Source organism: Aquarana catesbeiana, linkage group LG01 (genome assembly GCF_042186555.1).
Source record: "Aquarana catesbeiana isolate 2022-GZ linkage group LG01, ASM4218655v1, whole genome shotgun sequence".
Taxonomy (NCBI): Eukaryota; Metazoa; Chordata; class Amphibia; order Anura; family Ranidae; genus Aquarana; species Aquarana catesbeiana.
The window spans coordinates 821,335,759-821,352,568 of NC_133324.1; the positions used below are offsets into that span (position 1 = coordinate 821,335,759).

Here is a 16,810-nt window from a genome sequence, read left to right on the forward strand (position 1 = left end):
ATAAATAAATAATAAAATAAATAAATAAGATCAAACGTTTAAGGTGTAAGTGGGTCTTGCGGTGTTATCATTACCATTAGTAGGTTCAAGAACCTTCAGAAATTAGGATGACCTGTTATCAACCAATCAGTTCCATAGGTAAAGAAAATGTAGCTATTTAAGAGTCTATGGTGTAGATGTACTAAAACTGGTTCACTCAGAATCTGGTGCAGCTGTGCATGGTAGCCAATCAGCTACTAACTTCAGCTTGTTCAATTAAGCTTTGGCAATAAAACCTGGAAGCTGATTGGTTTATGTGCAGATTTACACCAGATTTTGGACTATCCAGCCTCAGTAAATAACTCCTATGTATTTCAGTAGGACAAGTTGGTGGCTGCTAGGGATGAGCTTCGAATTTGAGTCGAATGTAAGTTTGACTAGAACATCGGGTTTTCGCCCGTTCGCCGAACAGCGAATTTTATGGGGCGTTCGTGGCAAATTTAAGCACCCCATAATGCACTGAAAGACCGCAGTGCATTGCTGTATGATGATTGGCCAAATCATACACCTGACCTGCATGCTTTGGCCAATCACAGCACACTCCTCAGCGAGAGCCATAATTGGCCAAAGGCAGGGTGCCTTTGGCCAAACATGGCTCAGGGGGACTAAGTCCACGCCCCACACTATATAAGGCTGCTTACACAGCGCCCGTATAGTGTGTTATAGTGGACGGAGACAGAGAAATTAAGCTAGATTAGGCAGCCAGGTTAGTTAGTCAGTGGCAGTGTATTTGATATATATACAGTCAGACTAATATATATATATATATAATATATATATATATATATATATATATTTACACAGTCAGACTAGTATAAATTTATATATATATATATATATATATATACTCTGCATTCAGCGTACAGTGCATTCGACGGTGTACATTAGATAATACAGTGCAGAAGGTGTACACAGTATATAATACAGTGTGTACAGTTTCAAATACACTTCAGGCGGTGTACACAGTATATAATACAGTGTGTACAATTTCAAATACACTTCAGGCGGTGTACACAGTATATAATACAGTGTAGTGTGGTGTTAAAAAAAAAAATACCCATTGTGTCCAGAAGGCCTCCAAGGAGAGGCAGACACTCACTGGCCACTAAAAGAGGGCAGGCAGCCTCTGAAATAATATTTAACAGCAGGGACCGTTCCTGCACCCAACAAGAGTAACTGTGAGGGGTTCTAGTGTTGTGGCACCACCAACACCTAAGGCCCAATGTTTCTGCCCCTGTTTAACAGGGGCAGGTAATTACAATTTTTGAAATAATATTTAACAGCAGGGACCGTTCCTGCGCCCAACAAGAGTAAATGTGAGGGGTTTCCGTGTTCTGCCACCACCAACACCTAAGGCCCAGTTTTTCAGCAGAGTATATAGTGCACTCTGTAAAGTATATATACTGCAGTTCACAATATATAGTGCAGTCCGTATAGTATATATACTGCAGTTCAGAGTATATAGTGCCTCACTGTAGTATATAATAATACAGTTCAGGGTATATAGTGCAGTGTATAATATATAATATAGTGTATTGAAGTGGTTAAGGGGAGCCTTATGACAAAATTAAGAAAAAAGCTGCATGGGTTCCCCCCCGTCCATACCAGGCCCTTTGGGTCTGGTATGGATTTTGGGGGGGGCCCCCTCGCCATTTAAAAAAAAAATGGCATGGAGTTCACCTTAATATCCATACCATACCCAAAGGGCCTGGTATGGATGGGAGGGGGACCCACGCTGTGTTTTTAAATGATGTTTTATGTATATTGCCGGGATATGGCAATACAGTACAGCCGTAAGCAATTTTAAATTACATTTTTTTTCTTTAGAAATGTCATTTTGTTGCAGTACTTTTCTAAACATGGGAAAAATGTGCTACTTTACAGGCAGACTAAGGGGACCCCCCAGGCACGATATTTAAACGAATATTCAATTTTTATTGTTTCATTTTAAGCATTCTTAAAATCACTGCTCCTGAAAAAACAACCGTTTTAAAAACTTTTTTGATACATGTTCCCTTTTGATTATTCACGTTCGTGTCCCACGTGTCCAGGTTATGACTGACACCTGTTAGGAGATGTCCAAGCAACTCTCACTTAGGAAACTGGCATAATCATTCATATTAGTTGGGAAGTGAATTTTGTGAATTCTAAGATTGAATACATGCTACATTTTCTTTTATAGCACTTGTAAGCTCTGCTGTTAAAAAGATTACCAGCAAATTACTGAGGACCTGGAAACTGAAGTGCCATGGTAGTTGAGTGAGCAGACAGATCCAGGACTCTGGGAGGTAGGTCAGATGTGAGAGAGTCTTCTGCTACAGAAAGGGTAGGTTTGGAATAACCCATGGGTTCTGATCATATGATACATCCTCAGTATGGGTGGGCTAAAGAAGAACCCCAGAAGCTAGATTTTGGAGTGCAACTGGTGATAAACCAGGGTACTTGGAACAAATAGACTCCCAAGCTATAGCAGCCTATGTGCCTAGAATACAAATTCATACTGTGACAAAGACAAATTGTGTTATTTGCACTACAAACGTAATCACCTTAAAAAATTGTATATTTACCTTTAATTTGCAGCTCAAATGAAGACGTTTTAGTTTCTGCATCATTCTGAACTACAAGTGTGTACACGCCACCATCCTCCTCTTTGACACGGATGAGGTTCAATCTACTTGAATATCTGGTAAAAAAAACAAAATGCATGCACTATATAAAAATAAGGTATTTTTTATGGTATCTAAAAGTAAAAACATAGCTACATGTGACATCTAGAGTGTTTCATAGCATACTATATATTACTGGAGCAGGCCTCTTTACATATTAGATAAATTGTTGATAACCATTGGTATGAGGATCATACCAGGAGAATCAAATCACCAAATGGTGTGAAACAAAGTTTTATAGCTATTCTTACTTAATATGTATCTTTATTCTAAAAAAAAAAAAAAAAAAAAAAAAAAAAAGGCATGCGAGGCTCAGATATAGTAAAGCCTCATACACACGGTACGATTGTTGGACAACCGAGCGTATGATTTTTGTCAAAAGGGCGTGAGCCAGGATCTTGCCTTGCATAGTAACGTTACACAAATTGTCGTGCCACAAACACGAATGTAGTGACGTACTACATGGAATTTCAGCTCTTGAGCACCACCCTTTGGACCCCTTCTGTTAATTTTGTGTTTGGTGAGCATTGATTCAGAGAATGCGTGTTTGTACTTTCGACTTTTGTGTGACGGATTTGTGTACTGACCATCCAAAAACCTCACGTGGAGTTGTCGTTTGACAAAAATTTACTAGCCTGTCATCCCACATTTGTTGGCTGAAAAATTAGAAAACAATTGTTGAAAGGAGCGTACTAACGGTAAGAACTTCGGACAGCAGCCTGTCAAACGACAATCCCCTTCTGATTTTCGTACCGTGTGTACGAGGCTATAGGCTCAGCATCTGTATACTAGACTAAAGCTGGGTAAAAACTATGAGGTTTTTATTTAATTTTTTTGCCCAGCCAGCAGGCTGAATGATAAAAAAAATACTAGCAGATTCCTGCATCCGCACAAGCAAGGTGGATCCAGAAATTCCTCTCTGGCCCTGCTGTGCTTTTGTATTCTGACAATCAGCTTCTGTTGAGCAGAGAGGGTTACACACAGGTCAAAATTTGGCCCATGCCTGTTGAAGTTGCCAAATATTAATTGTGTAACCAGTTTAAGTAAGCGATAAAATCTATTCAGATTTATGCTTTTTAATGTGTTACTGCAACTACATGTACTCCGGTGCAGTGCAATTGATTCTGAATGGCACCCAAATACTCTAATGCAAAGTACCTTCACCACAATGCATGGTAACACGCTACCCTGCATGGTGTGCTGCCTCTGTAAAAATGGTACAAAGACTGATTTCATCTCTGTCGTGGTGTGTTGGCAGCCCAATCTGACGAATGGGCTGTCTTAATGCACCCCATCAGACAGATTAAGTCGAAATGGGTGCTAAGAAAATATAAATGTAAAACATTGATTTACTCCAAGACATGACATTTTTTACATATTATCAGGAACTTACTTAGCTTCCTCGCTCCTGATGGTGCTCATAGTGATCTCTGTCATGCTGTCATTGAGGGTGGCATTGTCCTTTAACCATAAGATCTTTGGTGCTGGGTACGCCTCCACCTCCACAGAAAAAGCTTTTACTTCATGAAGATTTGCAAATTCCAGCTGTCTAAACTTAGGGTTTAGTGCTACAAATCCTTTATCTGCAATTCAAAATGTTTTACAGAAATTATAGGAACTGTTACAGAAATTTTGAAATGTAATAAATTCCTCAAAACTACAAATGTAAAAATTTCCTTGAAAAAATACATTTAGAAGATCATAGCTACTGTGTTTCCAGCTTCAACATGTCAAAAATCCAATCATGTGCAGCAAATTTTAGAAAATATGGAACAACCCCACTAGTGGAATTTCCTTACACTCACCATGAACTGTAACATTAACTTGCTGTACTTCTTTGTCTTCTCCTGTAGCAGGAATGACTGCACATTCATATTCCCCAGAATCCTTTTCTGTAACATTTGGAATGGTCAGTGTATATTCCAGTCTTATCATAGGCTTCTTGCTTTCTTCAACTTTTATATTGCCAGCTTTTCTCTGCAATTACAATATGTATTCTTTAGGGCACAAAAGAAATAACATTTTAACACGTAATGCTTTGGAGAGTAAGTTCATTTTACAAATCAATTTTACAAATGTAGTATGTAGAAACAATTATGGCGCAGGTGAAAAAAAGAAGATATGCAAATATAAATAACAAAAAAAGCTGCTGGCAATAACACAACAGAACAAATTGTGTGAAAACATATAGAACATGAATTGCCGCGCTCACATAGCATGGCAATTCATGTTTTATAATTTTACAAATGTACAGCAATGTTTTGATCATGTAGAATATAGATGTATTTAATATAACCCTTCCATCTTGCTCTTTGTGTTTTTATCTATTATTATAGCAATAGTATCCATCAATGTCATTTTTTCATTATAAATATAAAAAACATCTGCCAAAAATTCCAATGACAGGCTTAACTTTATCAAAAAGCCTATTTTCTATCACAACTGTTTGAAGACATGTGCTGTGTACAAGTGAAACAGTTGTAAGCATTGGTGTTATTTTGCTGTTATCTGATCTAGATTAAATAAAAATGGTCTTAAAGAGGAGTGAATGAAGGATCATTATTCTCTACTGGTTTTAAAATGGATTATCCATGGTCCATGTACCATCAAGGAAAAGAAAGCATACAAGAATAGAATTTTTTCTTCACATTTGATTATGGCAAAGACCTAAATATAAACATGGCATACCATGTGGCTTCTATGGTGCCTCATGGCACAAGGATCCCAGCAATTTCTTAATACATAGTTATTTAATGCGGTAGCAATAGCATTTTACAAATGCGTTTGTGTAAAATTAATGTATATCGTTTTTTGGAAATGAATTCAACTATTATTCTGTAGCACTGAAAATATGGCAATTAGAGAGGGAGGGGGACCCTTAACAATTGCGCTATGGAGTCCCATCATAAATACTTACAGCCCTGGATTAATACTGCTATGTCTTCTATATGTGGGACACTAGTGATTGCAGCTTTAGCTGTGTTTTGCAAACTTTGGAGAGGATTAGCATGTATGGGATATAAAACCAAATAGATGCAGCACATTTCTTTTGAGTGCATGTTTTATAATGTTACATGTATGGTAATTGATGCTATTGGCAAGCAAAATCAACAGCTGAATACAGAAGGTGCTAGAGTTACTTTTTTATTGTAATGTGTTGTCATCCTTTAAATAATATAGAGGAACAACTAACATAATGCAGATAGGCAGAACAATCTGCAGTTTAATGTGAGCATGATTCCTCATTGGCTGCCCTGGGTTATTGCTCTGTACCCTTTGCCTTGTTAAAAGCTATCTTGCTATTTTTACCTGCTTTCCTGGGTAATTCCACTGCAGATCAACCACCTCATTCTCTAGAACGATGCAAGAAATAATGATGGTTTCACCCGTCCTGAAAACAGTTTTTGGGGCTTGCATTTCCACGGCAATGTTATTACTGGCTGTAAGACATAAGAAGGTCAATTTAACAAATATTACTAAATTAAAACTCTCTGCAACCGCACACGATGAGCACTTTTCACTCTGCACTAATCTGTAAAAATATTTTAGTATTTCCATTTCAAATTGATAAAAGTTGACAACTAGTATCAACAAATAAGTGAAAGACCTTTAGGTTGGTGGCCTATTTTATAGAAGAAATCTTGAAGTCCACTGTGATTTAGACATAATCAGTGTTACAACAACTGTTTAGCTAATCTCTAATCCTTTGTTATGAGAAAAGGGCACTGTGTTTAGCTAATAGCTATATGTATTTCTGTTAATTGCAACTTTTATTTTCTATTTGTATCCCATTATTTGAGTAAAAAAGTAATCTTTAAGAGCAGCTAAAAAAAAAAAGGAAAAAAATGCTTCCCATGGGAGTATTTTTCAGAAGACTATTACAACAATCATGGCATTTGTGTCTCAAAAGATTGATTGGGTATAATGAGTTCATTCAAAGCTCTCAGAGATCAAGACCTGTGAAATAATCACACACTGAATACATTCTGAAATCTGTGCTGGAAACACAATCCTCATAATTAGTTACTGACTAGTTTTGAGTTTGATTCTGTTATGAACACTGCACAGCTATAAAAAATAGAAGGGTCGGGCAGAGGTGCTGTCCAGTGAAACTAGTCAGATGCCTCCTTTCCAGCAAAAAATAGCAAGTAAAAGCTGACTGGTCACTTTAGGTATTGATCCCGCTTATCTTTCCTTCCATCATTTTATAAGAGGTTTAGTAAAGCAAAGAAAATCACAATACACTACAAACAGCATGCAGCATTATTAAAGGTGACCTTCAGGATGCAACAATACTAAATAATGCCAATAAAGTATAATTTAGGAAATCAACAGACATCAAATGAATGCAAAATGTAGCCAAAAAAGTTGGGTTTAGAAGCGATTTGTCTGTTGGTATTTTCCACATATACCCTCTGGATGACATGGGAAAGGATCAATTGTCTGAAACAGATTTTCCCAATTAGGCCTCATGTACACTGCTGCTGGTAAACGGATGTTTAGGAGCAGTTGGGCATTTTTTTTCAACTGCTCCTGAACTCTCTTCTGTTATCTTATCTGTCCATGTACACAGGGTCGTTTATAGTCGTTTCTAGGTAGTTGAGTTTAGAGGGTTTTTTTGGAATGCAAAAAAATGGGTTCAGAAGCTGAGTTCAGAGGCATTTCAATCACCAAACGCTTCTAAATGCAGCTAAACGCGGTAACTCGCGTTTAGCCGCGATTCGTTTACAAGCGTTTTTCATTTTTGGCTATTTGAAAAAATATATATATATATTTTTCTTAAAAAGGCTTCTAAACGCAAGTTAAATCATTCAGGAGAGGTTGTAAAAACGTCCCGCGTACATGAAGCCTTACTGTTGTTTTCGTAACATACAGCCAACACCAGAGGGTTTCTGTAAAATTCATATACCCGTCTCTTCATCTAAATAGATTGTGCATGTTTATGAAATAGTAATGCTATGACATAAACATATTCTAATTCTCAGATCTGACAACCACCATTTATGGATAGCCTGAGAGAACACATTGTGGTCCTTTTAGCTGCAAGCCATCGTATTAAGTCTTGTACACACTACTAGTTTTTGTTCGTTCAACTCAGTGGGTGTAATGAAAAAAACTGACAGCTCAGGTCAGAGCTGCTGTACTAACAATACTAACAAAGTTAGTACAGCGATCTCCCCTGCTATGGCTATGTTATTATGTTCTGACAGGGGGGGCGACCTCCCCACAAATGGCAGGTACAATGTTTGTATCTTAACTGCTTCTGCAGGAAGGAAATTAGAATGTTGTCTGAGCAGAGGAAAAGGTGGGAGTGAGACCTAACCTGACTTTGAGCCCCTAGTTCTTGCTCGGGCAAAGTGGCAACTTTTTTTACTCGGTATGGGTATTTTTTTCTCTGGAAACCAGATTTAAGCCTGTCCCATACCCTAGTAATAGTTAGAAGTATGTGGCATAGTGCCACCAAATGAATGACAAACCCATAGAATTGGTAAATAGGTAGACAAAGAGACATATCTATGTATAATAACAGCCAATACTGCATAGATCATTTTCTGACATTAATAGTACCTTTCCATGTCTGTAAGTTGTAATCATCGGTTTTGAAGAGCACCCCATTTACCATGGTTTCACAAATGTAGACACCTGATCCGAAATTGCCAACAAAACCTTGCTTGCTGTCATAGAAGGCATTGACATTCTTTTCCATATCTTTGTTTCTCAGTGTCACTTGGCTGTTGGGATCAGTTGTCCGACAAGGAACAATAGCAGATTCATCTTCTTCCACTACAATAATGTGGTCAAACGTAGCAGATGGAACAAAAGGAACTGTGGGATCTAAACAAACAGCCTGTGTATGAGTAATATTGCTATTAAACCATACTTTTATATAGGTAAAAACCTTTACAATGCCATGTACACACGGGCAGACTTTTCAGCATCAAACATCCGACGGTCTTTCCGACGGAGTTACGACGGAGTTACAACGGACTTTCGGACGACCGGACTTGCCGACACAGGAACGGACTAAAGTCCGTTCTAAAGTCCGTTGGTATGAATGTGATGACGTATGAAGGGACTAGAATAAGGAAGTTCATAGCCAGTAGCCAATAGCTGCCCTTGCGACCTTTTTTGTCCGTTGGACTAGCATACAGACGAACTGATTTTTCGACCGGACTCCAGTCCGCCGGAAAGATTTGAAACATGTTCCAATTTTAAAGTCCATCTGATTTTCAACAGAAAAAGTCAGCTGAAGGTCCGATGAAGCCCACACACAGGCGGATTGTCTGACGAATTCGTTCCGTCGGACCAGTCCGATCGAAAGCTCTGCCCATGTGTACACAGCATGAGTAAAGACAGATTATCTTTGCATGCATAATTAAAAGATATACAGTATGAGTTTGATAGCTTCAATGTAGACAACATCGTTTATGTAAATGTAAAAGCACTCATATTCTGGTAATAATTACATAGAGAGTATACAATATATATATACTATAGTAGTTTTGAGTCACTGCTCCTATCTCACGAGAGGTGGAATGACAATAGAGTTAATTTTATGTATGACTCAAAGAAGAAGCTTTGCTGTTTTGGAATAAAGCATTAGCACATCCTAAACAAAAACATTGATCACAGAGTGTAATATACATTTAACCCTGTTGACTACAAGTTTATGTAACACTATATTTTTCCATGAATTTTAAATGAATAATACAAAACAACTGAGTACTGTCCGTGATGCTTTTTTTGATTTCCACCAACATCCAAATTTTCAGGACAAGCTTTCAGGGTGTATCCCTTTCTTTAAAGCGATATTAAAGTCTCTCTGTTTTTTTTTAGATAAAAATAACAAACATGTCATACTTACCTGCTTTGTGCAGTTGGTTTTGCACAGCGCAGCCTGGATCCTTTTCTTCTCATGTCCCTCTTTGGTGCTCCTGGCCCCTCCCTCCTGTTGAGTGCCCCCACAGCAAGCAGCTTGCTATGGGGACACCCGGGTCGAGCCACAGTTCCATGTATCCATTCATACACGGAGCCGTGACCTGGCCCCACCCCTTTCTCTCCTCATTGGCTGACTGATTTTGATTGACAGCAGCAGGAGCCAATGGCGGCATGCTGCTGTCTCAGCCAATGAGGAGGGAAATCCCGGGGAGCCGTGATATTACTGCAACATCACTGGATCTAGATGGACCTCAGGTAAGTATTAGGGGGGCTGAGGGGAGCTGCTGCACACAGAAGGCTTTTTATCTTAATGCATAGAATGCATTAAGATAAAAAACCTTCTGCCTTTACAATCACTTTAATGTCTACTAACTTTCCAAGTTTATTTTCCATTGCTGTGTATGGTTGTGTGATTTGTTCTTCCCTTGGAGATTGTCTTATTAAAATTCTGCTAAATCTTTGTGTATTAGTACTGCTTGGATCATAAAAAAGGGGGTACATCCTGAAAGCTTGTCCTGAAAGTTTTAATGTTAGTGAACTAAAAAAGATATCCCAGACAGTACTTGATTGGTTTTGTTGCAAGTGCACTAAATACGGCTACAATCGTCTCAGAAATTAACAATACAACATTTTAAAAACAACCATCTGTAGTTGGAAGTTGGTGGTTAGTGGACAAACCTGGAACATAAATGTACTTGTCCATGCCTTCAAGCTCAAAGTCATCTGTCTGGGTTTGATTGTAATAGCAGGTGTAAACTCCTGTGTGATAGGAAGACGCGTTCTTCACTTCTAGCACTGACACAAAGAGTCCACTGTTGTTTTCTTCATGCCGGATGTCTAGATTGTCATCACCATCCTCCTTAGTGGGATAATGCCAGTTCAGCTCACTCTCACCACTGCAGCGTATTGAAAAGGAATTGTGTAACTGTACTACCATCTCTTCACTTTCTGGAAAGACCATCGGCAAGGGGCTTGTACCATAAGTATACAATGGGGCTGTAAAGCAAACACAACAATTTCCAATCAGCCTACAGTACATGCCATTTTTGTCCAAATATATCCTTCTTGATAATCAACTATAAATAAGAAAGGTTGAATTTTGTGGACAGATGTCTTTATTTCAAGTTAAGCCTAGAGGTCTTTTGTTTAAGCACCAAAATGGAAAGATTTCATGTTTCTTATAGCAACCAGTCAGGCTACCAATTGCCAAGTAGCCAGCTAAATGCTTGGGTACTAGAGGTACTTGAGAACCATGGGTCTATTGTACTGACAATTCTAGAAGCATAGTGGTTCCACCAAACCCAGTCCTTAATGTACACAAAATTAATGTTTGAGCCATATATAGAGGTGAGGCCATTGATTTGCATTTTACTGGTGAAACAGAAACCTTTTCAGGAAAATGCTAATTCTGTGATTCGGAATTGTGCACATCTCTTTGTGAAGAATCATGGAATATATAAAACTAGGAATCGGGATTCATTAACTGTGCAAGTGAATCAGTATTTAACTAAGTAAAAGGATCAGAGCTCTGCCATTCCCTGGGAAAAAAATGTACCTTCCTGATATGAATTGAGAATCAAATCATCCATCTATCATTAATTACATTTATTTTTTGTTACTAAAAGATATGAAATAACATCACCTATTGTCTTCGATGCATTATTTATTGCTATCAACACATCTTTTTTTGGTCACTGTTAATGTCCTTTGCGATACTATAAGCACTTCAATAAATGTACTATTCCTGTGAGGATTCAGTAGTTGCAGAGAGCAATAACAGAGATAGGGGCCGATTTCAAGGCTGAATTCCAGGCACACAGTAAGTGTGGACACAGAATGATTTATGATCACATTCAGTCAGTCCTGTGGCCAAAGTGATGTCATTTATCCCAGGAGTCTTCATGGGCATTTTTTCTTGTATCTGATGGAGGGGAGAAGGGGTTGTCTCAGCTAAGCATACCCTCCTGCCTGCATGCCTGAGCCAAGGTAAGATGAATTCCAGGAAGTAAATGCTACATGAATCATCTGACCTTACTCAAGATAGCCATGGCTATAAAGGGGGGGGGGGGGGCAGAGTAAAGCATGCAACAAAATAAATCATGGAGACATGGATGGATGGGTGAGTTTGCGTTGAATACTAAAGATGAATTAAATAGCATTTTCAATACACCACACTAAAGTGATCATCACTGTGCTCTCTCTGCTTTCTACTAATACAAAAAAGCTCTCAGTGTAAGGCTAGGTTCACACCTATGCATTTTAGTGCTGAACCACAAAAACACATGACAAATCCATTTAGCATTATTTCCTATTGGTCCCATTCATGTCAATGCAGTTTCCTGCAGTGTGTTTTTTGGAAAGGTGCAGGAACTTTTTTACATGCAGGACCGTGCATTTTTGAGTCTATAGACTTCAATGGAAGTGCATGAAAAACACAAGTACATGCATTTTCAGTAGGGTTTTGTGTTTAGCAATCAGTCTCCTCCTGAAAAAAAATGCATGAAGCATGAAAACGCATCAAGTGTGCAATTTAAAAATGTGCTGCAAGAACTCACTAAAAAATGCATCAACCGCGCATGCACAGTCAACCTAGCCTAACAGCACTGTGGGAATCAATACAGCTCACAGTGCAGTCCCTTCCTCTTCCAGTCTGAATGTATTAGTTCAGGGGCTTACAGCATACTAATATAGAAATATATATATTATATATATATATATATATATATATATATATATATATATATACGGTATATATATATATATATATATATATATATATATATATATATATATATATATATTTTGATTTATATATTACACAAAAAAATATATATTTCATCTCTACATAATGAATACATTTCATTTTGGGATTTAATTGTAATATTTACTTTTGCCTGAAAGCAAGTTTTAATCCATACTATGCAGATGCATTTATTCCACTTATACATGTATTACAAAATGTTTATACTTACCAATAAGCAGGAAGCATCCCAAAATTAGGGATGTCCTTGGGGCACGCTCCATTTTTCCTGAAACTGCAATGAAAGAAAACATGATTAGCACATATCACACTGAAAAACAGCAGGAAATAAAAAGTTATTGGCTGTAGTAATATTTTTTAATTGTTTGCATGGCTTTTATATACATATTCTGGTGTGCAGTAAATGTATTAAAATGTCTTAGTACATTCATCTATGGAGCTTAAGGGGAATAACTGGTGAAATGCCACAAAAAGCCACTACCACAGTCACATAAACATAAAAAGTGCAATAATATACATATGAAAAGATAGAATACACATTGAAGGGTACAGAAATAAATATTAATGTGACCCCCCCAGGAAATTTCCATGGAATGAAGAATAAAAACGCAGACTTCGTGAAACAGGTGTCAGAATAGCCCTCCTCTACACTGCCCTCTACTGGTCTCTAGCTCTGCTTCTTATGTGCTGCCACATGGCTGGGAGTGAGCCATTCCCTACCAGATCTACCAGATGTCATGTAAGACACTACCGGAAAACACTATTCGTAATCTGATAGGGGGACAACACAGTTTAATCTCCTTCAGGATCTGTTCATCAGATCTACTGTATACATTGCATATCTCATGAAAGTGTAATTGTCAACTTTCATATGATTGGATATGATATGTTAACCAAGAGCAGAACATTAATTCTAGACAAAATAAAAGATCAATAGAATCTCATAGAGAAAGAAGAAAATGTAATGCAATGATATCATTCAATCAAAATGTACGTTATCTATAGGTCTAAAGTGCTCTCTGTCAGTATGTCAGCAGTAAGACAGTAATGATATCACTTTTTAGGAATCACAATTACATATTCAAAAATATATGTAGCAAAGATCCACTAGAAGCCAAGATTTGTAAATCTGTTTCTTGCATTCAACATGCCTTAGTGTTCTTATACATATAAAATAAACATCCAAAACGAATTGGCTAGATATACTGTATATGGCCATTGCATCCAAGAAGCTAGATCGATATCGTATGGGTATGGAAAACTTCAAAGGGTCTCAGAGCTGAGCCTGTCTGTCTTTTATCAGGGTAGCCTTTGTAATTTCTATCTTTTGTCTAAAGCAAACAAAATCCTTTATCTATAAAGAGACTGTATGCTACAAGCCTGATTAAGAAAGACCAATTTGTCTTAGAAACATAATAAAAACATGTTAATTTCAAAACACTCTTTATCAAAATGCTTTGGGTAAAGGGACAGTTGAATAGAAATATATAAAACATTCTGCATATGCAGTATAATAAAATTGAATATTCCTGTTGTATGGAAATGAATACCTTTAGTCCAATGCAGATATGATTTGGGGGCATAAAATGCAGATCATTCTGAGCGATCAATGTCACCCAAAAGTGATACTTCAGTTTGCATTGTTGTTGTCACACCAAGTCACATGTGGGATTCTTATGAATTTCCAGTAACTAATACCCCCAGATTCACCTGGTTGACACAGTCATTACAAAGCATGTTCCCCATTGCTCAATTCACCTTTATGTAGTCGTATATCCCAACTGTCCTTTATTTAGAGCAGGGGTCTCAAAACTTTATCTGGCCCTTGGGGTACTATTTCTCCCAATGATATGAGACACTATTCCGCCCATTGACACCTACTATGGGGCACTATTTGTTCCACTGATACCAACGTTGGTGTACTATTCCTCCCACTAATACCAATTATGGGGTACTACTCCTCCTCCTACTGACCACCAGCACTACGGCCATGTTTATTCATACTGATGCTGGGTGCGGGACATTGTCTACCCCCACTGGCCACAATCTGGCCCCCCTAGAGTCTAAAGAATAGTAAACTGGCCCTTTGTTTGACCCCTGATTTAGAGGGAGAGTTCCTCTTTTGAAACCAAATCCCTCTGTCCTTCTTTTCTCCTCAGTTGTCCCTCTTTTTGGACAGATCTGCAGACCTCTATAATAAATGCAATAATGAACTGCCACACTACACTAAAAATTTCAGTCAGATCTTTTTATTATCACATTAATATTTTAATTTTAATATTTTCAGTATAAGGGAAACATTGTGATGGAAAAAGCACTTGTGGGTTTAATCAATCATTTGTGCTCATCCATTTTTCATGCTCCACATAACTGGAAGCATAGCATGAGGTGTGTATTTTGCTCACACACTTTGTGCCAATGGATGGCCCTCATTTCCATCTCATGAAGTTGGGATGTGTGTGGAGAGTACATAAATAAGAAAGAGATCCAGCCATGAGAGGATGCTGCCTTCATTATGACCTTGTAAGTGGGGCAGAGATATCAGTTGGGTGAAAGTACAAAGGCCAGAGAATCATGCCAAATACACAAAGGTATTCCCAAATACACTCAGTCAACTCAGTCAACTTTGAAAACAAAGGTTTGTGCCTTTTTATATCACAAACCTAACACATTAAATCAATCAGAAACCAAAATTGTTACCAACAGCAAGACCCCATTTTGGCCTCCCCTTTAATAATTTTCCATGGTGTAGAATTGTTAAAGGATTGAGGAATCCAGTTGCAAATGCATGATGTCTTCATAACAGCCTTTTGAATCTTACCACTGGGTCCTCCAACAGATTTAACCCAAAACTATTCAATAATTATTTATTTTTGCATGTAATGGATATTTTGGCTATATGGGCTACCTGGAGCTATGGGATATCTATATCTTTATATCCGCAATACACAAGTCAGATATGATCCCCCAGGTTATGTAAAGTGCCCCCCAGTAAGATCACAGCTATCCTTCCAGAACACATTTCACAAAGGAACAAAAATGTGATAAGTTGCTGGTATGTTAGGTAATGTTAGTGTGCCACATTAAGTACCATATTGGGTGAAGCATAACAGGGAGCCGATGTACTAAAATATATATATATATATATATATATATATATATATATATATATATATATATATATATATATATATATATATGCACTTGCCCTTCTTTTCATACACCCAAGCTAAAAATATACATTTCTACACACCTTGTTTGGTGTTAAGTTTAATGTCAGCCATATAATAGTGAGAAGAACTGACAGATATCTAGAATATTGCTGCCCATAACCATGGTCATAAAAATAAAGCTGTGTATGAGCAAGATATTCTCTGTGTGACCATGAAGCATTAAAGGGAAACTATAATGATGTTGAGTCAATTGTATAAGTATTTAAATGTTTGTATTTAATCTGCTATACAGTAAGTATAGCATATACACTATATATAGTTTATATAAACATTGAATACATGACAAAGAATTCCTGCAGCACCATGGATAGCTTAAGTGACAAGCACAGCAGATTCTGCTTTATTTGACACTGAAAACTCTCTAAATGCAACTTTAAACTGAGCCTAATTCATGTGTGTGTGTAAATTTCAGCCTAAGCATTTAAGTTCTGCAAATAGTAGGCTTTTCACATAGAAATGAAAAGCCTGGAACGTTTTAAAGGGAATCTCAAACTTTACCTACTAGTTTAAATGCAGAGGGAAATAATAATATTCAGTATTTTATAGTAAAATAAAATAAAAATAATGATTTTCTTTTTAGATCTGACCATAATAAATAAAGAAATAGTGTACATAAACACAATGAGGGAGATATACTAAAACGGGTGCCCACTAAATCTGGTGCAGCTGTATATAGTAACAAATCAGCTTCTAGGTTTTATTATCAAAGCTTAATTGAACAAGCTGAACTTAGAAGCTGATTGGCTTCTATGCACAGCTGCACCAAATTCTGTGTGCTCCAGCTTTCTTAAATCTCTCCCTATATCTTCCAAAATCACTATCTATATAAGTGAGTTTTAATAGCGCAGCCTGTAGTTGTTTTGGTAAGTTGAAATTTGATTGGTTGCTATGGTTTACTGCATTTTACCTTGTTACTTCACTATACACTACCTTCCTGAATGACTTGTCATTTTGTGACTTTAAAAAAAAAAACAAGCAGTGAAAACTCTTATCTTTCAGAATACTAGCAGATTCAGTTTTATTACAAAAAGTTCTCCACGTGCCAGTGTGGAATCACACCAGAATGGGACCAATTTAGAGAAAAGGGAAAGGAAATGTATTTTTATTATTGCTGCTAGTTATTTTTTCATAGGACAATAAATGGAAACTAGGATAACTGAAATTTAAGGAAA

The 16,810-nt window shown here is 37.3% G+C and overlaps 1 protein-coding gene across 3 annotated transcripts in view; it reads right to left on the reverse strand.

Annotated features, from left to right (window-relative positions):
* PDGFRA (platelet derived growth factor receptor alpha) overlaps positions 1 to 16,810 on the reverse strand; it is a 40,249-nt gene that overhangs the window by 15,057 nt on the left and 8,382 nt on the right. For all 3 annotated transcript variants that reach the window (XM_073608437.1, XM_073608439.1, XM_073608438.1), the window contains exons 2-8: positions 12,617 to 12,679; positions 10,323 to 10,640; positions 8,274 to 8,540; positions 6,015 to 6,145; positions 4,511 to 4,682; positions 4,099 to 4,288; positions 2,607 to 2,722 (exon numbers count right to left, since the gene is read on the reverse strand). In XM_073608437.1, the coding sequence (XP_073464538.1) occupies positions 2,607 to 2,722; positions 4,099 to 4,288; positions 4,511 to 4,682; positions 6,015 to 6,145; positions 8,274 to 8,540; positions 10,323 to 10,640; positions 12,617 to 12,668 (1,246 nt within the window). In that variant the 5' untranslated portion in view covers positions 12,669 to 12,679. The remainder of the gene's footprint in view (positions 1 to 2,606; positions 2,723 to 4,098; positions 4,289 to 4,510; positions 4,683 to 6,014; positions 6,146 to 8,273; positions 8,541 to 10,322; positions 10,641 to 12,616; positions 12,680 to 16,810) is intronic.